This window comes from Coregonus lavaretus, assembly GCF_964263955.1.
Source record: "Coregonus lavaretus genome assembly, chromosome: 18".
NCBI lineage: Eukaryota > Metazoa > Chordata > Actinopteri > Salmoniformes > Salmonidae > Coregonus > Coregonus lavaretus.
Genome location: NC_140005.1, coordinates 42,229,899 through 42,255,338, shown reverse-complemented (window position 1 = coordinate 42,255,338; position 25,440 = coordinate 42,229,899). Strand labels below are relative to the sequence as shown.

The window sequence follows — 25,440 nt, the reverse complement described above, 5'->3', positions numbered from 1 at the left end:
TTAGGGTTAAGTGCCTTGCTCAAGGGCACATCAACGTCATTTAGCAGACGCTCTTAGCCAGAGCGACTCACAAATTGGTGCGTTCACCCTATAGCCAGTGGGATAACCACTTTACAATTGGGGGGGGGGGGGGGGGTAGAAGGATTCCTTTATCCTATCCCAGGTATTCCTTAAAGAGGTGGGGTTTCAAATGTCTCCGGAAGGTGGTGAGTGACTCCGCTGTCCTGGCGTCGTGAGGGAGCTTGTTCCACCATTGGGGTGCCAGAGCAGCGAACAGTTTTGACTGGGCTGAGCGGGAACTATGCTTCCGCAGAGGAAGGGGAGCCAGCAGGCCAGAGGTGGATGAGCGCAATACTCTCGTTTGGGTGTAGGGACTGATCAGAGCCTGAAGGTACAGAGGTGCCGTTCCCCTCACTGCTCCATAGGCAAGCACCATGGTCTTGTAGCGGATGCGAGCTTCAACTGGAAGCCAGTGGAGTGTGCGGAGGAGGGGGGTGACGTGAGAGAACTTGGGAAGGTTGAACACCAGACGGGCTGCGGCATTCTGGATGAGTTGTAGGGGTTTAATGGCACAGGCAGGGAGGCCAGCCAACAGCGAGTTGCAGTAGTCCAGACGGGAGATGACAAGCGCCTGGACCAGGACCTGTGCCGCTTCCTGTGTAAGGCAGGGTCGTACTCTCCGAATGTTGTAGAGCATGAACCTGCAGGAGCGGGTCACCGCCTTGATGTTGGCGGAGAACGACAGGGTGTTGTCCAGGGTCACGCCTAGGCTCTTCGCACTCTGGGAGGAGGACACAGCGGAGTTGTCAACCGTGATGGCGAGATCATGGAACGGGCAGTCCTTCCCCGGGAGGAAGAGCAGCTCCGTCTTGCCAGGGTTCAGCTTGAGGTGGTGATCCGTCATCCATACTGATATGTCTGCCAGACATGCAGAGATGCGATTCGCCACCTGGTTATCAGAAGGGGGAAAGGAGAAGATTAGTTGTGTATCGTCAGCGTAGCAATGATAGGAGAGACCATGTGAGGATATGACAGAGCCAAGTGACTTGGTGTATAGGGAGAAAAGGAGAGGGCCTAGAACTGAGCCTTGGGGGACGCCAGTGGTGAGAGCACGTGGTGCGGAGACAGCTTCTCGCCACGCCACTTGGTAGGAGCGACCGGTCAGGTAGGACGCAATCCAGGAGTGAGCCGCGCCGGAGATGCCCAGCTCGGAGAGGGTGGAGAGGAGGATCTGATGGTTCACAGTATCAAAGGCAGCAGACAGGTCTAGAAGGACAAGAGCAGAGGAGAGAGAGTTAGCTTTAGCAGTGAGGAGAGTTTCCGTGACACAGAGAAGAGCAGTCTCAGTTGAATGACCAGTCCTGAAACCTGATTGGTTTGGATCAAGAAGGTCATTCTGAGAGAGATAGCAAGAGAGTTGGCTAAAGACGGCACGCTCAATAGTTTTGGAAAGAAAAGAAAGAAGGGATACTGGTCTGTAGTTGTTGACATCAGTGGGGTCGAGTGTTGGTTTTTTGAGAAGGGGAGCAACTCTCGCTCTCTTGAAGACGGAAGGGACATGGCCAGCGGTCAAGGATGAGTTGATCAGCGAGGTGAGGTAGGGGAGAAGGTCACCGGAGATGGTCTGGAGAAGGGAGGAGGGGATGGGGTCAAGCGGGCAGGTTGTTGGGCGGCCTGCAGTCACAAGTCGCAGGATTTTATCTGGAGAGAGAGGGGAGAAAGAAGTCAAAGCATAGGGTAGGGCAGTGTGAGCAGGACCAGCAGTGTCATTAGACTTAACAAACGAGGATCGGATGTCGTCAACCTTCTTTTCAAAGTGGTTGACGAAGTCATCCACAGAGAGAGAGGAGGGGGGGGGGGGGGGGGGGGAGGAGGATTCAGGAGGGAGGAAAATGTGGCAAAGAGCTTCCTAGGGTTAGAGGCAGATGCTTGGAATTTAGAGTGGTAGAAGGTGGCTTTAGCAGCAGAAACAGATGAAGAAAATGTAGAGAGGAGGGAGTGAAAAGATGCCAGGTCGGCAGGGAGTTTAGTTTTCTTCCATTTCCGCTCCGCTGCGCGGAGCTCTGTTCTGTGAGCTCGCAATGAGTCATCAAGCCACGGAGCTGGAGGGGAGGACCGAGCCGGCCGGGAGGATAGGGGACACAGAGAGTCAAAGGATGCAGAAAGGGAGGAGAGGAGGGTTGAGGAGGCAGAATCAGGAGATTGGAGGGAGAAGGATTGAGCAGAGGGAAGAGATGATAGGATGGAAGAGGAGAGAGTAGTGGGAGAGAGAGAGCGAAGGTTGCGGCGGCGCATTACCATCTGTGTAGGGGCAGAGTGAGTAGTGTGGGAGGAGAGCGAGAGAGAAAAGGAAACAAAGTAGTGGTCGGAGACATGGAGGGGAGTTGCAGTGAGATTAGTAGAGGAGCAGCATCTAGTGAAGATGAGGTCAAGCGTATTGCCTGCCTTGTGAGTAGGGGGGGACGGTGAGAGGGTGAGGTCAAAAGAGGAGAGGAGTGGAAAGAAGGAGGCAGAGAGAAATGAGTCAAATGTGGACATAGGGAGGTTGAAATCCCCCAAAACTGTGAGGGGTGAGCCATCCTCAGGGAAGGAACTTATCAAGGCGTCAAGCTCATCGATGAACTCTCCAAGGGAACCTGGAGGGCGATAGATGACAAGGATATTAAGCTTAAATGGGCTAGTGACTGTGACAGCATGGAATTCAAATGAGGAGATAGACAGATGGGTTAGGGGAAGAATTGAGAATGTCCACTTGGGAGAAATGAGGATTCCTGTACCACCACCCCTCTGACCAGATGCTCTCGGGGTATGCGAGAACACATGGTCAGACGAGGAGAGAGCAGTAGGAGTAGCAGTGTTTTCAGTGGTGATCCATGTTTCCGTCAGCGCCAGGAAGTCGAGGGACTGGAGGTTGGCATAGGCTGGGATGAAGTCAGCTTTGTTGGCAGCAGAACGGCAGTTCCAGAGGCTGCCTGCGACCTGGAACTCCACGTGGGTGGTGCGTGCAGGGACCACCAGGTTAGAGAGGCAGCAGCCACGCGGTGTGGTGCGTTTGTGTAGCCTGTGCAGAGAGGAGAGAACAGGGATAGGCAGAGGCATAGTTGACAGGCTGTAGCAAATGGCTACAAAAATGCAGAGGAGATCGGAATGAAATGAGCTAAGCATCTGGGAGCGGAGAGAGCAGGGCCTCCCTCACCAAAAACTTCTACCTCAGAAACTAAAATTGTTTCACTGAACCACCCGAACAAAAACTCTCCCAACTTCCACCTTTAGAAATCAGAATTGTTGTGAACCACAGCGGTTCAATGTTTAAAGGAATAGACTCAACCCACTTTATTCAACTATGACACCATAGCTAACTAGCAAGCTAGTATCCAATAACAATAACACACCGTATAGCACCAACCCTTGGTCACAACAAACCAACTATGACACCATAGCTATAGCTAACTAGCAAGCTTTACCTTCTTTCTTTCTTTCTTTCTTTCTTTCTTTCTTTCTTTCTTTCTTTCTTTCTTTCTTTCTTTCTTTCTTTCTTTCTTTCTTTCTTTCTTTCTTTCTTTCTTTCTTTCTTTCTTTCTTTCTTTCTTTCTGTGTATCTTTCTTTCCTTATGTGTATCTTTATTTCCTTATGTGTATCTACTGCTCTCTCTCTCTGACACACACACACACACACAATCACATACACTGATCAACACTTGACAAGAGCCCTTTCATTTCTAAATAGGGACTTCTTGATGACTCTATAGCCTAGTCAGTTCCTGTTTGGTTTAAAATGAGCCCATTTAGGCATTTTATCCAGCCCTCTCTCCCCTGAATTTGCAGTTAATTTCCAGATTAGTAACGCCTGTAATTCAACCATCATTGATCTCCCTCCCCTCCTGTAATATCAATGTAATTTACAGTCTAATTGCTAGTTTGGCCACTGCCCTGGGGGACTTGAAATTACACTTGAAAAAGCTTAATGGGAGAGTCTGCACTTGAATCAAGGCCTTTTATACTCTGACAATGAGCCACAGCAGGCCCATAAAATGAATGGCCAGACTTCCATGTCGTCAATGCTCATTTTTCAGTCTCCCCATGTCTTCTGCTTCGTCAAGTAATAGACAGCCATGAAATATGGATGGAATGACACTGGATGGGCTGACACTGCTACATGACTTAGGGTAGTGGAGACTTTGTACATCACTCTCTGGATAAAAGTGTCTGCTAAATGACAAAAATGTAAAGAGTTAGCTGTGCTAATGCCGAGGACCTGGGTTCTCTGGGTTAATTTGCAGTTTAAAAGGGTCTAGGATATGGGACGAGTTGACAGTTGTGTAAGAAACTAGTTGGTTTTATGGGTGTCACATGTTTAAGGTTATCATAAATGTTAGGAAAAGGGTTAAATATTTAAAACTATAATTATGCTATATCTTAAAATGTGTCCTGTGAGATCTCTATCTGGGTGACAACCCTCACCTCACCTAGATACGGGAACCATTTTAGGACACCCTCAGCCTCGAGCCTCAAACCTCATCCGTACAATTTAGTGCTTATTGTCACTTTTTGTCCCAAAGGATGCCTCGTCTTTGTTTGTCCTGGTGTTTTTAGTATAGACATTTTATGCCATGCTAACATAAACAGCCATATACAGCCATCTACAGTGGCAAACTGTAAAGTGAGACTTTTTCATGTGCCGCCTTGGGGACTATAAAGCTTATTAAATCTGAAGACGGGGAAATGGACCAAGGTGTTCTGCGGTAATGGCACCAAACATCTGTGCTTTTTATTTTCTTAATGCTTGGAGGTACTAATCCTTAATGGCTCCTTGGCAGCTCTTTGCCAAATCTGTGATTGCTATTACAGCTGACCTATCAGTCTCTTACCAGGGGAGGGAAGGGCACATATTACTACTTCCTTCACAAGAGGCTTCAGGCTTTAGAAAGTATAGGGAATTAAGTTATGCTCCGAAGCTCCGATAGAATAATGTGTGGTGATAACTTTTACACAGCAATGTTTCATTGGTTAGCAAGCTGCTTCTAGTAGATTGGTACAGGATTTAAGTGTACCCTCCATGAATGCTAGTGGTTTACAGTGTCTTAAAGGATCCCGGGGTCTTGAGATTTTTGTTAATATCCTCACTTAATTACTTAATGTTCTACATTTTATCTTATAGTTAAAGGGATACTTCGGGATTTTGGCAGTGATGCCCTTTATCTATTCCCCCAGAGTCAGAAGAACCCGTGGATACCATGTTTATGTCTCTGTGTCCAGTATGAAGGAAGCTAGAGGTAGTTTTGTGAGCCAATGCTAACTAGTGTTAGTGCAATGAGTAGATAAAGGCCCTCATTGCCAAAGTCCCGAAGTATCCCTTTAACAATGTGGATGTTGGCTCATAGAATGGGATTAGGTTCAACCTGACGTAATCCTACATCCATTCGATTTCTCTATGGCTAGGTTTGAAAGACTCGTCTCTCTCCACCATGTCAGTGGTCTCAGATGGAAGGTAAAGGGTCACCTGGATACACCTGCATACCTATAAACGGGGGGACACTAGAGCTCACAACCTTCATTACTGTTTGGGCCGGGAGCCATTCTCAGATGACGAGCGCTTTTCCAGGAACACTGCCAAGATTCTGATTGAGACCAAACTGCATGTACTGTGCCTGTTCACTCACCCTTACTCTCATAGTCCCCCTTTTAAAAAGTAATCTCTCTCTCTCTCTCTCTCTCTCTCTCTCTCTCTCTCTCTCTCTCTCTCTCTCTCTCTCTCTCTCTCTCTCTCTCTCTCTCTCTCTCTCTCTCTCTCTCTCTCTCTCTCTCTCTCTCTCTCTCTCTCTCTCTCTCTCTCTTCCCTGCTTCCAGTAACTTTGTGCACAATCTCCAAAGTAATTGATTGGTAGGAAAGCATAAACCTGTTCTATGATGCTCACATATTTCAAAGTAAGGTCAAGTAATGAAGTAGCAAAATTACAGTTTTGTGTGTAACACCGTGAAAAAGGTTTGACTAATTGTATTATTTTATTATATAGTATTTGCACACATCTCTTACTGAAGTTCAGAACCACGGCAACTGGCGTGAGAATGAGCACCACATTGCTATGGACACCTTACCTGTAATAAACCAAGGTGTCATGTGATTTGAATATCTCAGCAAGATGAGGTTAGGGTAACTCACAGAGACCCAATCAGCTGACTCCAGGAAAGAGAAAAGTGTGAGCGCATGTATAAATAAGTCAAGCTGTTGCAAGAGAAAATAACAGGTGTGTGATCAGGTAGTTTTGTCCCCTGCGATGGCAGAGAAAAAGGAAGCTATGAAAAGTGAAGACTGTATTTAAGAGACAAGAGAGAAAATGGGGAGATGGACAATGGAGGAGGAGACAGGTGAATGCACAAATGAGTAACTTGGTATCTGGGTAAAATGATTGAGGAAGAGAGAAAAAGAGAGCTGGAGAGAAGGGTGAAGGACAGAACAAAGGCAAGGTCAACAAGACTGGAAGGAAGCGCTGAAAGACACACAGAGACACGGTCATAAGACCAGTGATGACATTAGACAGCCGTAGACAACACTCAAAGACGTTAAAGGTGATTAGGAATACTGTCTGATTGCAGGAAATCCATGGAAAGTTTACATTTCAACACCAAGACCGTTTATTTTGCCAACAGTATATTTCAGTAGTAGCATAAATGTACAGTATATACCCATGAGCTCCAAAAGTATTGGGACAGGGATTTTTTTTGTTATTTTGGCTCTGTACTTGAAATGATAGTGCAGACTGTCAGCTTTAATTTGAGGGTATTTTCATCCATATCAAGTGTACCGTTTAGAAATTACAGCACTTTTTGTACATAGTCCCCCCATTTTGGGGGACCAAAAGCATTGGGACAAATTCACTTATACGCGTATTAAAGTAATAAAAAGTTAAAGCTGCAATATGTAACTTTTTGGGTGACCTGACCTAATTCACATAGAAATGTAAGTTATAGATCTGTCATTCTCATTGAAAGCAAGTCTAAGAAGCGGTAGATCTGTTCTAAGTGCGCTATTTCTATACTTCCAGGTCTTAAGTTTAGTTTCTGTGTCTTTTACTTTAAGTTTTGTACACCAGCTTCAAATACTGAAAATACATTTTTTTTGGTTATGAAAAAGATTGGGATGGAGGTGAGATGAGAAAAGATTGGGATGGAGGTGAGATGAGAAAAGATTGGGATGGAGGTGAGATGAGAAAAGATTGGGATGGAGGTGAGATGAGAAAAGATTGGGATGGAGGTGAGATGAGAAAAGATTGGGATGGAGGTGAGATGAGAAAAGATTGGGATGGAGGTGAGATGAGAAAAGATTGGGATGGAGGTGAGATGAGAAAAGATTGGGATGGAGGTGAGATGAGAAAAGATTGGGATGGAGGTGAGATGAGAAAAGATTGGGATGGAGGTGAGATGAGAAAAGATTGGGATGGAGGTGAGATGAGAAAAGATTGGGATGGAGGTGAGATGAGAAAAGATTGGGATGGAGGTGAGATGAGAAAAGATTGGGATGGAGGTGAGATGAGAAAAGATTGGGATGGAGGTGAGATGAGAAAAGATTGGGATGGAGGTGAGATGAGAAAAGATTGGGATGGAGGTGAGATGAGAAAGATATTTCACAGTGATTTAGATGGTACAATGATTCTCTACACTGTACTTTCTTGATTTGTCACATAAACTGAAATTAGGCAAACTATTAGAATTTTAGCAACCAGAAAAATGGCGGAGCGATTTCTGTATTTGGGCCCATATTCATAGCACGCAATTACTCCATCAAGCTTTTGACTTTACAAATGGACGCATTTTCTGTTTGTTTTTATTGTGTTTCAGATTATTTTGTGCCCAATAGAAATGAATGGTAAGTAATGCATTGTGTCATTTTGGAGTCACTTGTATTGTAAATAAGAATAGAATATATTTCTAAACACTTAATGTGGATGCTACCATGATTATAGATAATAATACATTTGACTCCAAAATGACACAATACATTATTTACCATTCATTTGTATTGGGCACAAAATAATCTGAAACACAACCAAAACAAACAGAAAATGCATCCAACAAACGTGTAGAGTCACAAGCTTGATGTAGTCATTGCGTGCTATGAATATGGGACCAAATACTACACCTTTTACTGCTTTAATACCCATATAAGTGAATTTGTCCCAATACTTTTGGTCCCCAAAATGGGGGGACTATGTACAAAAAGTGCTGTAACTTCTAAACGGTTCAACCGATAGGGATGAAAATACCCTCAAATTAAAGCTGTCAGTCTCTACTTTAACCTCATAGTCATTGTATTATCCAAAGTGCTGGAGTACAGAGCCACAACAACAAAGAATGTGTCACTGTCCCAATACTTTTGGAGCTCACTGTATATTCTGTGTAGTATATTTCTGTAAGGACATCAGACAGCCTTTGTGAGGCCAGTGCCATCCAGGCTGTGTGATGCATGGTGATGTCCCTATGTCTGCCTCAGCCTCCCCTCCAGGCCTCAGTGTCAGTAATAGCCAGCGACAGCGGGGAAAATGGTTGTCAATTACCTCAGCCATTGGGCTGTTCTGTCCTGTTACCCGGGTTACGCTGGCCCGGGTCCCCGCGTGTGGCAGTCAAATCACTGGATCATTTTGCTGGCGTCGGGGAGCTGCGGGACGGCGTGTGGTGAACAATTTCTCTGGAACTGCTGACTGCTCATGATGGAAAAGACACAGACAGGCTCATCTCACGCATATACACTTGCACATTCAATTTTGAGAATGCATGTTATGACATGGTAAAGGTTGTCGTCGTTGTGAACACAGATAGTCTTTGGACGTTCTAGAAAGATGCTAGATTGACTTTGGTGTTAGCTTATGATTTAGCCTGTTTGGCTGTTGTTCAGTTGGTTTTTGATATGGTATGGTGTCACATTACTGATTTAATTGTAGTTAATTATGGGGCTTAGATAGACCACTGTTTTGTTGTTTTGTCCGTAGTGTTTTCACTGTGTCTAGTATACTGTTGATTCTGCTTCAAAACCCCATTGCCATTTTTAATGATCCTTCTGAAAAGCCCATTCTTGTTGCCTTGGGGCAGGAAAGGCAGGAAAGGCCCCGAGCCGACTAGGCGAAAAATCTTTAAATGTACCCTTGAGCAAGGCACTCAACCCTAGTTGCTCCCGTCTGCTAAATGACTAAAATTGTAAATGTAAACTGTAAAATGACTACCCAAAAGGCACTCTTCGTACAATGACCCAGAAGCACAACGTTATACAATGCTACAGTTGCTAGGCACATTCAGCACATGATCAGAAAAGCCCTTTATTTTGTGATTCTGCGACCTCTACGTTTGAAAAATCTACTTCTTGCCTCTAATTCCCATATTATTTCACAGCCATTTAATACAGAGTTATCCCGCGAATTTTCCTTTATCTATTCTCACCAAAATATGTAGTAAAATATGTAGTACTTTAAACTTCATTTGCTCCCTTTCCGCTCAACAGAACATTCATTCCTGTGTGTATGCATGTTTGTGAATAGGTTCCCCCTCCTTATAACATATGAAGAGGTGGTTTAGTATTTTCTTTGTATTTATTAGGATCCCCGTTAGCTGCTGACAATGCAGCAGCTACTCTTCCTGGGGTCCAAACAGGAATGAAACAATATATTATAATAAAACAATACATCAAACTAAACATTGTGCATTATGCATATGTACATTGCTCCATTACTACAGATTGACAGTATAAAATGTACAATATTACAGTAATACAACATTGCAATATTTACAATATGTGGGTGTGTGTACAGTGCGTGTGTTAGAGTGTGTGTGCGTATGTGTGTGTGTGTCTCTTCACAGTCCGCGTTGTGTTGTTTGATGTTTTTTAAATCAGATTTTATTGCTCACTTGAGTTACTTGATGGGGAAGAGATTTCCATGTAGTACTGTGCGTTTCCCAGACTCTATTCTAGACTTGGGGACTGTGAAGAGACCCCTGCTGGTATGTCTTATGGGGTATGTATGAGTGTCTGAGAAGTGTGTTAGCTGTTTGAACAGACAGTTTGATGCTTTCAAAATGTCAATACCTCTCACAAAGACAAGTAGTCAATCTCTCCTCTACTTTGAGCCAGGAGAGATTGACATGCATGTTATTGATTTAAGGGCCAGATGTGCTTCTCTGCTCTAGGCTAACTGTAATTTGCCTATGTCCTTCTTTTTGTCATTTTACCATATAACTGGGCAGTAGTCCAGGTTTGATAAAACTAGGGCCTGTAGGACTTGTTGTTGATTGTGATGTCAAGAAAGCAGAGCAGCGCTTTATCACAGACAGACCTCTCCCCATTTTAGCTACCGTTGAATCAATATGTTTTGACCGTGTCAGTTTACAATCTAGGGTTACACCAAGCAGTTTAGTCTCCTCAATTGCCTCATTATTCATTTCAAGATTTAGATGAGGTGTAGGGTTTAGTGAATGATTTGTCACAAATACAATGTTTTTAGATTTGATATATTTAGGACTAGCTTATTACTAGCCACCTATTCTAAAACCAACTGCATCTCTTTGTTAAGTGTTGCAGTGATTTCACTTGCTGTGGTGGCTGACGTGTATAATGTGGAGTCATCAGCATACATAGACACACAGGCTTTACTCAAGGCTAGTTGTAGGTCATTAGTAAAAATATTAAAAAGTAAGGGGCCAAGACCGCTACGTTGAAGTATGCCAAACTCTACCTGGTTTACGTTCCCCCTACAGAGTTCCATCTCACTTATGGGAGCCAGCCATGCAGATATGATATGTTGTAATCCCACAGGAACTAGCTTAGAGAAACACTTTTTCAGCTCAGCCATGGTCTGCATGCTAAGATGCCGGCGTGGTAGTCGGTGGGAAAGGAGGGTGCAGAGGGACAGCTTCCAAGGAAGGATTTTGAGCACTTAATTATGACACTTTATCATGTCAAAGCTATGACAGCAATTTCTGAGAATAGAGTATAGAGAAGAAAAGTCTGTTTATAAGTTTTAGGGTGCAGAGATACTGTAAGTAAGGCTTTTCAGGACTATATTACTGCAAAAGACTGTCATTTAGACCGTGTCAGTTGTCCTGATCAGATTACATAGTTGGGCAAAACTCATATCCCAATGACTAACTTTAATAGGAAACCTTAACAATGTTCCTTCTTTCCCTCCCTTTAGGGTTTTTCTGTATTCTATTCAGAACCACTCGTTCTGTTCAGGTAGTACTAAAGCACTCCAAACAGTGGTTCATTGCCTCTGAGTTTTCTTGTCCGTGAGGTATACAGTGATGGAAAAAAGTATTTGATCCCTTGCTGATTTTGAACGTTTGCCCACTGACAAAGAAATGATCAGTCTATAATTTTAATGGTAGGTTTATTTGAACAGTGAGAGACAGAATAACAACAACAAAAATGTCAAAAATGTTATAAATTGATTTGCATTTTAATGAGGGAAATAAGTGTTTGACCCCCTCTCAATCAGAAAGATTTCTGGCTCCCAGGTGTCTTTTATACAGGTAACGAGCTGAGATTAGAAGCACACTCTTAAAGGGAGTGCTCCTAATCTCAGCTTGTTACCTGTATAAAAGACACCTGTCCACAGAAGCAATCAATCAATCAGATTCCAAACTCTCCACCATGGGAGGATCTTGTCAATGATCTCAAGGCAGCTGGGACCATAGTCACCAAGAAAACCATTGGTAACACACTACGCCGTGAAGGACTGAAATCCTGCAGAGCCCGCAAGGTCCCCCTGCTCAAGAAAGCACATATACAGGCCCATCTGAAGTTTGCCAATGAACATCTGAATGATTCAGAGGAGAACTGGGTGAAAGTGTTGTGGTCAGATGAGACCAAAATCGAGCTCTTTGGCATCAACTCAACTCGCCGTGTTTGGAGGAGGAGGAATGCTGCCCCACCGTCAAACATGGAGGTGGAAACATTATGCTTTGGGGGTAATTTTCTGCTAAGGGGACAGGACAACTTCACCGCATCAAAGGGACGATGGACGGGGCCATGTACCGTCAAATCTTGGGTGAGAACCTCCTTCCCTCAGCCAGGGCATTGAAAATGGGTCGTGGATGGGTATTCCAGCATGACAATGACCCAAAACACATGGCCAAGGCAACAAAGGAGTGGCTCAAGAAGAAGCACATTAAGGTCCTGGAGTGGCCTAGCCAGTCTCCAGACCTTAATCCCATAGAAAATCTGTGGAGGGAGCTGTAGGTTCGAGTTGCCAAACCTTAGTGACTTGGAGAAGATCTGCAAAGATGAGTGGGACAAAATCCCTCCTGAGATGTGTGCAAACCTGGTGGCCAACTACAAGAGACGTCTGACCTCTGTGATTGCCAACAAGGGTTTTGCCACCAAGTACTAAGTCATGTTTTGTAGAGGGGTCAAATACTTATTTCCCTAATTAAAATGCAAATCAATTTATAACATTTTTGACATGCGTGTTTTTGGATTATTTTGTTGTTATTCTGTCTCTCACTGTTCAAATAAACCTACCATTAAAATTATAGACAGATCATGTCTTTGTCAGTGGGCAAACGTACAAAATCAGCAGGGGATCAAATACTTTTTCCCTCACTGTAGCTAGTAGGCTTGGGCAGTATACCGTATATAACGTATACCGAGGTATTTTAAAATGCCCACGGTATGATTTTCAATACCATCAATTTTTGTTATTTTTAAATAAATACCTGAAGTCAACTTGTGCACTAGGTTAATAGATAAAGCAGATTGCGTTCTTCATTTCGTCTGTTGTATTATTTTTTCATTATGAAGCTGTTCCCTTAAGCAGCTGATTGAGCCAGCCACATGGCATGTTTGTTTACAAAGAGCACACATAGCAAATGGAAGCTTTCGTGATGTGATGATCCATTGTTGTACAGCTCAATGAAGGTGATCAAGTTGCTCTTGAAATTCACTATTGTTTTCCAGCTAAATATCTTATAAATATAAGTTTAACTATCTGAGATGTGCCACATAAATTCTCTCCAGCTCAGGGCTCCAGCTATGCATTTGGTTTGCTAATTTGCTAGCTAAATGGCTAGCATGGAAGATCAAGCTTCTTGGTTACATCAGAGACGATCAATCACCTCATGGATCAAGATCCCTGCTGGGGAGTTGAGGTGTCTGTCCTTGCAGTTAGTTTATGTTCGCTTAGGCTTGTTATCATTTAGCTAGCATCCACTATGGGAATTCACTAGTACTTTGTTAGCATTTGTTAGCATAATTATTATAATAAAAAAATGTACGCTTGGAAATAAATAATTTCCCCTTGTGTGCACTGCTGGTAATACCGTATACCCCGGTATGGTACAGGAACAGTATGAAGGTATGAAAATCTGGATATCGCCCAACCCTAAAAGCTAGAGAGATAGGGATCGATTACCAGAGTCACGCTTGTTGTGGAGAAGAGAGGAATGGAGAAAAGAGAAAGAGAAGAAATACTCTGCGGCAAATTGCCTTGAAAAAGCAGCACCTCATCCTAGCTTATCAGGAGCTGCATTCAAAAGACACACTGCATGTTTGAGGATGATTGCTTTCATTTGCACAGGCCCCCTGTTTCATACGAATGAAGCTGCGCTTCGTCTGAGCCACTCTGTGACAGTAACACCGTCGCAGGTTTATTTTCCCTCTAGCTTTCTGCAACTGGCTCGACACACAATGGAGACAAGGGAGCGGAACGCTATAGCATGCCTCTGAGGCCAGCTCCTCCCCTTTGACTGGCAAAAGGCATCAAGCTGGCATCTCAGAACTTGATAAGTAGGGAGAATTGACCTCCTATCAAGAGTGATCAGATTGATATATAGGTCTGTCAGCCTATGGCTCCATCTGGGAGATGATACGGAGGAGTCTACCGTGCCCGGGGACGTTCCGCTCTCTTCTCGGTATCGGGAACGCGTGTCCATGATCTGAAGGGAGGAGGAGAGCAATACGATGGTCCATGTGAGACCTTTGATGCTGCCTTACGCACTGCAGAACAGTTCACAACATGGACCCAACTCTGTCACTTTCAGAAAACCTGACAATACATACATTTTCTCAAAGGGAGAGAGAGAGAGAAAGCTAGATAGAGAGAGGTGGTGTGGTTGGATAAGAAACACCTTGGGCCACCTTTATCTGCAGAGGATTTAAGGTAATGGTGTCGTGGATAAATACTTGTGTACCCTACAAGCCAAATACAATTACTGCTATCGAAAACAGAATCTCCCGCCCCTATAAATCTCTGCTGAGGGCCGCGGGGAATGGAGGAATGGAGGGAGGAAGGGATGGAGGGAAGGGGGAGAGATAAGCCTTTCAGTATGAGCCAGGCATCTAATCCTGCGATTTAAATGAGAGCAGTGTGGATGGCCAGATAAAGGACCCGGGCTGCCATTGTCTCCTGGAGATACTGAGGGGAAATCTTCCAGAATGAGGCTCCCATTTCCATGGGCAAGGCAGTCAGCATCAAGGAGAGTGAAGAGAGGGGAGGGGGGATGGAGGGGGAGGGACTGAGCAAGGGGAGAGGGAGAGAGGGAGAGAGCGAGACGGCCCTCTGGGAGAGTCAGAGAGCCCTGCGCAAATGAATTCTGTCAGTGGTTCCACTCAGGGAGGAAATGTAAGGGGAAGAAAGAGAGAATTTTAGATGTAAGCCTATAGAATTAAGAGAGTGGTAATAGAGAGAGAGGTAGTGTGGGATGGTGAGCAGGACTGATAGAGAGTGAGGGATAAACACAGACCCACACACACACAGTCCAGGCATAAGATTGCTTTCCATAGCAATCACAAGGGTGATTGGGTGAATGAATCATTATGAAAATGATATGCCTCCTGTTTTGTATAGAGGCGAAAGAAACGCACACCTATTTCAGGCGAGGTGCTGGCTAACGGAGTACAACACTTGAAAAAGAAAAGGAAAGCCGCACACTCCAGGAACTCAGATGCAATAATTGAATATCCTAATAACCAACGTTTCGACAGACAAGCTGTCTTCATCAGGGTATAATGACAAACACTGAGGGTCACTAGTTTATATAGTGTCAAAGGACACACGCAGGTGTCTGTAATCATGGCGGGGTGTAGCCTAATAGCATTGGTTAATTCACAGATAAACAGAACATACAAAAAAAATGGATAGCATACGATCATAGATACAACTTGGCTACATAGGCCCACAAACATTTACAATGAATAGCAAAATCACAATAATCACAAGAATGGCTTCAAATCAAAGTCTACGTTGAGACCGAAGGGAGCAAGGGTCTTTAAATTAAAGATCCAGGCCGCCTCTCGTTTTAACAATAAGTTGTCGAGGTCACCCCCTCTCCTAGGGAGGGTGACATGTTCGATGCCGATATAACGTAGGGACAAAATCGAGTGGGCAGCGACAGGGTATGTCGAGTTTTTGCACCTAATGGTGCTACGATGTTCCGAGATTCGTACATTTAATTCGCACTTTGTTTTTCCCACATAATCTTTACCACAAGGACAAATTATAAGATAAATAACTGCCTTAGTGGAGCACGTAATAACACCTTTGATTGGGATCTGTTTCCCTGTTTGCGGGTGTTTAAAGGATCTACATTTGTAAGTGCCATTGCATTGAGCGCAGCAGTTACACTTGTAGTTTCCATCCGGTAGAGGCGTAAATAGACGTTGTGCAGGGATATTTAGGGGTGGTAAATCCGAGTTTACCAATACAACCAAGGGAGGGTCCAAAAACACATTACCAATACTGTCATCGGATCTTAGAATGTGCCAATGTTTGTGAAAGATTCCCTTATTTGTTCAGAGCACTTTGAATAGCGTGTAGTTAGAACACAAGAATGCTTCTTTTTGCGAGACTGTCCCTGAAAGAGGTCAAGTCTCGATTTGTTTTGAATTTTCTCAATGGCAGTATTAATCTGACCATTTTTGTACCCCCTCTCCTTGAATTTTCTTTGCGTCTTAGCCATATTTCGGTCGAAATCTGATAGTTTTTTACAAATTCCTTTGATTAGACAGAATTGGCTGTAGGGCAAACTGTTTTTCAAGGGAAGTGGGTGACAACTATCAGCCCTCAACAAACTGTTACGATCAGTAGGTTTCCTGTAAAGATCAGTGTATAGAACATTATCCTCACACAAAATCAGAAGATCAAGGAAACTGATTTGACGTGTGTCAGATTGCATAGTAAATCTCAGGTGCTCAGAACAAGAGTTAAGAAAAGCATAGAATGCCTGGAGCTGTTTTAAGTCACCCCTCAATAGAACAAAAATATCATCAATGTACCGTTTCCAAATAATAATGTTAGGCAAGAAAACATTTTTGAGAGGATTGAAGATTGACTGTTTCTCAATGTAACCCACATACAAATTAGCATAGTTAGGAGCCATAGGGGATCCCATAGCAGTACCCTTCGTCTGATTAAAGAAATAATTTAGAAACATGAAGTAGTTGTGTGTGAGTACTATTTCAGCCAGTGTTAAAATGAATGCACTGGAAGGTAGTTCATTTGGGTCACGTTGCAGATTATTTTTTTCCATGGCTTCAATACCGCCCTCGTGTGGAATATTCGTATATAACAACTCAACATCAAAAGTAACTAACAAGGTATTATCAGGGAGAGGATCAAGAGATTCAATAATAGAGATCATACTGCTGGTGTCCTTTACAAAGGAGGGGAGCTGTTCTGCAAGTGGTCTAATAAAAAAGTTAACAAAGGTTGATAAAGGGGTTGTTACTGCATCAATGGCCGCTACAATAGGGCGCCCTGGAGGTTTTGTAACATTCTTGTGTAATTTTGGCAATTTTAGGGTGTTGAATAGTCAAAAAATCTTGTTCTTTTTTGGTGATTTGACCAGAACTGAAATACCCATCTAGGACAGTAAAGATAGTGTTCTGAAATTGGGAAGTGGGGTCACTTCTGACTTTCTTGTAAAAGGTGTTGTCAAGCAGTTGTCTGTGACACTCATTTACATAAACTGTCCTATCCATGAGTACAACCGACCTACCCTTATCAGCAGGGCGGGTAAGAACTGACGTATCGGATTGTAAATCAAGCAAAGCTTGTTTTTCATCCTTGGGTACATTTTGAAATGATATGTACTCCTGTTTGTTCTTAAGGAGATTACCAACATATTTTTCAACGAGTCTGCAATATGTCTCAATAGAATGATTGCGATTGGCTGGAGGTACAAAATAACTCTTTCTTCTGAAAGGAGTCGGAGTAGATGCAGGTGAGCCACCTACATGTTAAGTTGAAATATCACGATTAGGGTAGCTAAAGTATTCCCCTAAATGGATGTTTCTAAAAAACTTAAGCATGTCTACCTTAACATCGAAATCGTTGCACTGAGTTGTAGGCACAAAAGATAACCCTTTATTAAGCAAGGAGACATGGGCTGGACTCAATATCTTGCTTGATAAATTAAAGACACTCAGTCCCGTGGGTTCTGGGACCGTGTGAACTGTCCCCTCTGCCTCTGATAGTCATTTCTTCTTACCCCTTCGGGTACGGCATCTCGTCGGTACGCGTGACCGCGGCCACCTCCGCGCTTCTGTCAGTCCAGTCTCTCATTGGATAAAAAACTGGCACTGGAAGCGGATGAGGCGCTAGTTGTAGAGCGTTGGTCAGACGGGAGTGGATAGAAGTTAGCGGCCTCCCTCCTGCATCTGTCATGGAGAGGAGGAGCAGGACTTCTTTTGTCAGGGTTTCTCCAGAAGTAGACTTTGTCCACGGCCTCCTGTTTTGACAGTAACTGATGCAAATATAAACTGCATCATGCAATAAGTATAGAGGCATCCATAATGTCTTACTCCGCCTTTCTCTTTGTTCTATATCTTGAAATGCTGTCAGTCTTCAGACAGTAACACCAATGAAAGGTGACATCTATGGGACTGATGCTATTTTAGTGCCTGGGAAGGATCTATTTAATTTGTAAAGCAATTTGACAACATCTGGGCTTCATTTATAAACCTTGCATAGGTACAAAATATACCCCAAAATGTGTGTGCGCCAGTTTTCACGCAAAGGTTGACATTTATTTTAAAAAAATACTTGACGTGAGAATGTTCTCACCTCCCCGCAAACTTTAGACCATGCCTACGCCCATTTTCAAGTGGTTGAAATATTGTATTGCAAGCTGGCAAGTAAGTCTTTTGTGCAAATGGGGGATATGATGAAAAGCTTATTCATAAAAAAAACTTAAAACAGGATAACATATTAACAAGAATGCAACCATTTGCCATTAGTGAGAAGAGCTCAAATCTATGTTTTATAATTAGACATAGGAATCTTATAATTAGACATAGGAATATTTTTCCAATTTTATTTTCGTAACCATTACAGAATATATTCCTTACCTTTTCTGGCCATAATGGGTTCATTAGGGAAGGAGCCATACAACAAATTACCATGTGCATCTCTCATTTAATTGGACCTAGTAGCCTAGTAAATATATAGGCTATATGTATTTCAAGTTTTGCAATATCATAGCTGATCTTTTACAGTGAAGTAGGCCTATGTATCAAGTTTCAAGTTTTTATTGTCACATGCACAAGTACAGTAAAATGCCATTTTTTGCTTGCTCTTTCCCAACAATGCAGTAATTAATATCAGTAGTACTATAAAAATATATATTAAAAAGTCAAGTAGATTAAAAACACACAATAAATATTTTTTTTGGGCCTGCCCTACAATGTTTTAGAATTTGCGGGCAGTGACAGTCCATCATATTTAGATTGGGGGAAAAGTCGATATGAAACATTGTTAAATTCAAACGTTCTGCTGACACGTCCATGACAATTTACCATTGTTTTCTCTTTCAGAAATGGACACGATCCTTTACCAGATACAGCATAAATTACTGCTAAAGATGAAAACATTCTGCCAACACAGTAAATAGACTGGTATGGGAAATATCTCAGAGCCTACACTAAGGCAGGATATGTAAACCCAATAATCTATTGATTAACTAAATATTGAACAACAATTTGTCTTCTGCATGCCACGGCCTAATGCCAATAGTTCCACATTATACAGCAAATAAAGGACGTTATTGGCACCATAAAAGGTGAATGGAGGCGTTTTCCAGGCGGAGTTTTAATGCCTCGTTCACGCTTGCACAGTTTTCGACATCTGGTTTATAACGGGAAACATGCATTTGTATGGCATACTTTTTACGGCAAGTTTATACGTCTCAATATTTGTGTACTTGGGCAGACTTTTCAGAAATGGCACATGCAGAAATTGAGTGTGAAATTTATGCAACAGTTATAAATAAGGCCCCTGTAGAGCATCTGACATACAGCAGGCAGGGTAAAGAGCATGAAACACACACATACAGACACATACACACTCAACACGCACACACACAGCCACCTGCTGTCTACCTACAGTTGCTTGCGAAAGTATTCACCCCCCTTGGCATTTTTCCTATTATATGTTGCCTTAGAACCTGGAATTAAAATGGATTTTTTGGGGGTTTGTATCATTTGATTTACACAACATGCCTACAACTTTGAAGATGCAAAATGAAGTGAAACAAACAAGAAATAAGACAAAAAAATAGAAAACTTGAGCATGCATAACTATTCACCCCCCCAAAGTCAATACTTTGTAGAGCCACCTTTTGCAGCAATTACAGCTGCAAGTCTCTTGGGGTATGTCTCTATAAGCTTGGCACATCCAGCCACTGGGAATTTTGCCCATTCTTCAAGGCAAAACTGCTCCAGCTCCTTCAAGTTGGATGGGTTCCGCTGGTGTACAGCAATCTTTACGTCATACCACAGATTCTCAATTGGAATGAGATCTGGGCTTTGACTAGGCCATTGAGGTGTTGGTTTGCGCCAGACATAGCGTTTTCCTTGATAGGCAAAAACCTCAATTTTAGTCTCATCTGACCAGAGTACCTTCTTCCATATGTTTGGGGCGTCTCCAACATGCCTTTTGCTTATTTTTTTCTTTAAGCAATTACTTTTTTTCTGGACACTCTTCCGGAAAACCCAGCTCTGTTGAGTGTACGGCTTAAAGTTGTCCTATGGATAGATACTCCAATCTCTGCTGTTGAGCTTTGCTGCTCCTTCAGGGTTATTTTTGGTCTCTTTGTTGCTTCTCTGATTAATGCCCTCCTTGCCTGGTCCATGAGTTTTGGTGGGCGGCCCTCTCTTGGCAGGTTTGTTGTGGTGCCAATTTTTTTATAATGGATTTAATTGTGCTCCGTTGGATGTTCAAAGTTTCTGATATTTTTTTATAACCCAACCCTGATCTGTACTTCTCCACAACTTTGTCCCTGACCTGTTTGGAGAGCTCCTTGGTCTTCATGGTGCTGCTTGCTTGGTGGTGCCCCTTGCTTAGTGGTGTTGCAGACTCTGGGGCCTTTCAGAACAGGTGTATATATACTAAGATCATGTGACAGATCATGTGACACTTATATTGCACACAGGTGGACTTTATTTAACTAATTATGTGACTTCTGAAGGTAATTGGTTGCACCCCGCCTTATCTTAGCTCATTGGTCACCATAGCAACACCCACCCATAGTATGCGCTCCAGCAGGTATATCTCACTGGTCATCCCCAAAGCCAACACCTCCTTTGGCCGCCATTCCTTCCAGTTCTCTGCTGCCAATGACTGGAATGAACTGCAAAAATCTCTGAAGCTGGAGACTCATATCTCCCTCACTAACTTTAAGCATCAGTTGTCAGAACAGCTTACCGATCACTGCACCTGTACACAGCCCATTTGTAATTAGCCAACCAACTACCTCATCCCCATATTGTGCTCATTTGCACCCCAGTATCTCTATTTGCACATCATCTTCTGCACATCTATCACTCCAGTGTTAATACTAAATTGTAATTATTTTGCACTATGGCCTATTTATTGCCTTACCTCCATAACTTACTACATTTGCACACACTGTATATAGATTTTCTATTTTTTTATTGTGTTATTGACTGTACGTTTTGTTTATCCCATGTGTAACTCTGTGTTGTTGTTTTTATCGCCCTGTTTTGCTTTATCTTGGCCAGGTCGCAGTTGTAAATGAGAACTTGTTCTCAACTGTCCTACCTGGTTAAATAAATGTGAAATAAAATAAAATACAACATTTAGGGGCTTCATAGCAAAGGGGGTGAAAACATATGCACGCACCACTTTTCCGTTATTTATTTTTTTGAATTTTATGAATTTTTTTTTTTTTTTTTTTTCACTTAACCAATTTGGACTATTTTGTGTATGTCAATTACATTAAATCCAAATAAAAATCCATTTAAATTACAGGTTGTAAAGCAACAAAATAGGAAAAATGTACTTTTGCAAGGCACTGTATCTTTGCAGAAGGCTCAAATGAGGTCTCTCTTTCGGGGATAGAAAAGGAGGGAATATACTTGGTAGGGGTGCTCACTTTGGGTAGGCCCTCAGGTACCCCTGTCTCTTTGGGGTCCTGGAATTTGGTTCCTACCTTGGTTCCTTTGGTTCCTACCCCGTGGCAGCTTGTCTCCCCATGGGGTTCCTTGTCTCCCATCACAATTTGACTCTGGTGTAGAAACAGCAGGCGTTAACAGATACCCATCCTAAAACATCCAAAAGCATATTCAACCCTATTCCTTTGCCACCCCTACTGTACCACCTCCATTTGCCCTAAAGTCCTTTTCCTGTTTCCCAGCATGGTGTGTAAATGCACACACGCACACACATGCACACACGCTAAACCTTCTTTGAGTACTGAGGTGAACTGGTTTCTGGGGAAGAAAAAGCAAATGCTGTCCAGTGAAAATTGTTATTATCACAGCTTTACTCCTATTTTTTGTTCTTAATGTTGGATTTGAAGAATGCAAAAAAAAAAATCACCTTAATGCCCATGAACTGTCTGCTAATAGTATGAAATGGTTGCATGGTGAATGTGCATTGGAAGGGTCTGTTAACTGTTATTAGTTTTAAGATACTTGAATACACTTCATCCCATGAGAAACAAATGCTGGTTTTTATGAAGGCTCAGTTCTAAATATCTTTGTCAATGTTTAAATGAATGCAAAAATATAGAGGCGCTTCTGTCGCCTGTGAGTAAAGCCTCGTGAAAACCAGCAGAGCAGCAAATGACCTATTTTTGTTATCACTTTATTTATAACACTTCACCTATCTCATAAACAAGACATAAATTCTAACCTGCAATTAAAAGTGTTAAACTTTTTTAAAATGCTTGCATGAAAATGAAAACAAAAGTTTGAAGTGAGCATGTGTTAAAATGTGTTAAAATGCCTGATGCCAAATGCATACTGTTTTCTAAATGTTTTAAATGTTTTTTAAACTTTAAACAGCGACAACCGATAGTGAACGCCTTGAAATTGCCACTAAGAAATTCCCATTGAAATACGCCCGGCCAGTAGTGGATTGGCTACAAGAGAAAGGTAACCTTAACACAACATCTAACTTTTAAATTCTCTTCTATTGAACTCAACATTTAACTTTTTATTTTTGCATTTGCCTGCTGAACTGTTGCTGATGCTTTGAATTTATTTTACCACTTTAAAATATGATTTTAACATGACCTAATAACTTCCTAACCTAATTTTCTTTCTCAATTCGAATACATTTGATTTGATTTTGTTACCCAAGTTAATTACCCAAATAAATCTCATGGTAATTCATAATTCATAATCACTCTACTCAGTTAAAGGGACTGCTATTGTAGATAATATTTCATCCTATCTCATATTACACATGGAAATATTATTTCATATACTCTACATCTTGAATCCTTCGAAAAATAGCTTTACGATAAAACAGAAATAACATAAAGTTCAAGTATTTCCTAAAGTCCCTTTAACATCCATTTAAACTTGAATGCCATTTTCAACATGTTGTTGTACATCTACAATATTGAGTCAGTTAATAATCTTTTGATGTACAATCATTTATTCATTTATTATTTCAGTAACCAGAATGCAATGTTAATGATATTGGAGAATGATTGCATCAAACTGGGTAAACGATTTGCTAACAGGTTAACAATTTACTCCATTCTTGCTAAATTGAATATTACAATTTGTAGGTTTCATTTTTTGTTGTTTTAGGTTTCAAATATACACTTATTCAAGATGTTGTGTATCGGGTGATGTTACTTAGATTTCTTAGATTTTACATGTATATATCCTTTCAGTAATAATTGTACCCATTTGAAACTCGAAAGCCCCTTGTACTGCTTTTCTCTTTCAGATTCCTGCCCTTCTGATTCATACCTTTGGTATTAGTCCTAGCCTTTTAAACATTAGTTCCTTCCTCTGCTTTCAGGCTTCAGCATTTGCCTTAGCCTTTTAAATATTGGTTCCTACCCCAGTCTTCATCTTCTTAGCTATGGCATTAGCTCTAGACTTTTTAGATGCAGCTGATCAGAGGCTGCCCCAAAGGGCCAGTTTGAGGAGACAGACATAAAGCTTTGACCTTTTCTCCTCCTTTCCATCCTCCTCTCTCCTCTCCTCCCTCAGCCTCAGATCACAACCCGTAATCTCGTAATTACAGCTAACAACACGATGACCTTTCTACAGTGAATCAATCCTGGGAGACATCACCCTTGTAGCCAGAAGTGTTGACCCTGTATATTTGGGGTTAGCTCCCTGGGCCCAGGCTAGTTATAGCCTCTTCAGTTGACCTTTCTTTGTAGTTTCACCTTAAAGGTTTTTACAACCGACCTCATCGTGACCTCTACAATATACTGTAAGGACCATTTCATTGTCAAGGACTCATAAGTACACATAGTGATGCACGCACGCACGCACGCACGCACGCACACACACACACACAATGAGGTCATGGCAGACCAACATTTATCATATGAAGCTCGAGCTTTGAGTCAACCAACATCTCCTCCCATTTCAAGATCAGTTTGGACACGGAAAAAAAACAAAATAGAAACCTTATTTTGCTACTCAGTACCTTGATATTCCTTGATGTGAATGACCTCTGTCTGGTTCCATTCTCTAGGCCGGCAGCTAACGATATTCAACACCCAGGCCACAGTCACCATCGGTGGCAGCGACCGCAGTCGGCCCTTCCAGGGTCAGCTATCCGGCCTCTACTACAACGGCCTCAAGGTCCTCAACATGGCTGCCGAGGGCAACCTCAACATCAAGATCAACGGCAGTGTCCGATTGGTGGGCGACGTGCCCTCTGTGGCCGGGTCGGCTCGCACCACCGCCCAGCCCCCCGAGATGTCCACCACCTTTATCGAGACCACCACCACCATGTCCACCACCACCACCCGCAAGCACCGCTCCTCTCCCACCATACAGGTAGGTCCTGGGGACGGGGAGTAGAGGATGGGGGGCTATCAACGGGCGGAGGTGGTGATAGGGTGAGGTAGAACATGAGAGAGGAGGGTAGGGTTAGGGATGCTGGGCATTCCTTTGACAAATCAAGACACCCATGTAAGTGTTACATTTATTAATGTGGATACCACCATTGGCATAGAAAATATCTCTATTCACATATTTATGTTATTATTGTTATGTGACTGGGGATATACAGATTATGTCATGCTAACCTGCGAATACATGCATACAGCCATATCAACAGCATAGAGATTACCAGCCACATACCAGCGTATTCTATATGTGCTCCATACATGTCCCCTGAACAGCTGCGTTTCAAGGACCACGACAGCCCCATCCTCTCCCCAGAGACAGAGGCTCAGAGACCCTGTGGTCTAGATGGAGAAATTAGCTCAAAGCCCTTCATCATCTTTACACCACAAATAACCACATAGCCCAGATAGCATTTTTATTTTTTGGGTAATGAGGCCAGGAAAGGGAAAGCTATGGAAAACCTACATGTCTGTCAGACCTATGGGTTGAAATACTATTTTTAATTATTCAAATACTTTATCTGTGCTTGATTGAGCTTGCCTGGTTTGATGGACTAAAGAATTGTTACAAAATAGAAAACCCCACCGATCTGGCACTTTCTCGAGCAAACACTCAATGTTTTTGAAAGATTTCAAATAGTATTAGATTAGATTAGATGATTAGATTAGTTTATTAGTCACATGCACAGGGTCACAGATGTAATCGCAGGGTACAGTGAAATTCAGATGCTCCGAGCCCCAACAGTGCAGGTCAAAAAAAGAGAAGTGAAGTATTTGAACCAAGGTCTGTGTCTGTTCATTCCGTTTCTGGGAAACAGAGAGAGAGTTATTGTCACGCTTACCCAGGTGTGTTCAGGTGTGCTAGGTGTTTTAAATATTATGCAAACCATTGTGTACAAAGCCCTGCATGTTTTCAAGCACAGTCAGCCACTGTATCAGGTGTCTGTTGGGATGGTTTGTTCAGGGCCAGGTGTGGTTATGGGTGCTTTGATTTTCAGGTAACTTCAATGAGTGTGTTTTTGTATACCAGACTTTCCCAATTCCTTATCTACTGGACATCTATGAAATATTATATTAATATTACACATGGAAATATAAAATAGTAACAAATAG

The 25,440-nt window shown here is 42.5% G+C and overlaps 1 protein-coding gene and 1 long non-coding RNA gene across 2 annotated transcripts in view; both read left to right on the top strand.

Annotated features, from left to right (window-relative positions):
• LOC311146006 overlaps positions 1 to 24,016 on the top strand; it is a 28,616-nt gene extending 4,600 nt beyond the window's left edge. Inside the window, exons 2-3 of the long non-coding RNA XR_014614649.1 lie at positions 22,286 to 22,375; positions 23,949 to 24,016. This is a non-coding gene — a long non-coding RNA (uncharacterized lncRNA). The remainder of the gene's footprint in view (positions 1 to 22,285; positions 22,376 to 23,948) is intronic.
• Positions 24,011 to 25,440, top strand: part of LOC311145659 (neurexin-3-beta-like) — a 58,465-nt gene continuing 57,035 nt past the window's right edge. Inside the window, exon 1 of the mRNA XM_084181924.1 lies at positions 24,011 to 24,256. Coding sequence (XP_084038050.1) covers positions 24,068 to 24,256 — 189 coding nt within the window. The 5' untranslated portion in view covers positions 24,011 to 24,067. The remainder of the gene's footprint in view (positions 24,257 to 25,440) is intronic.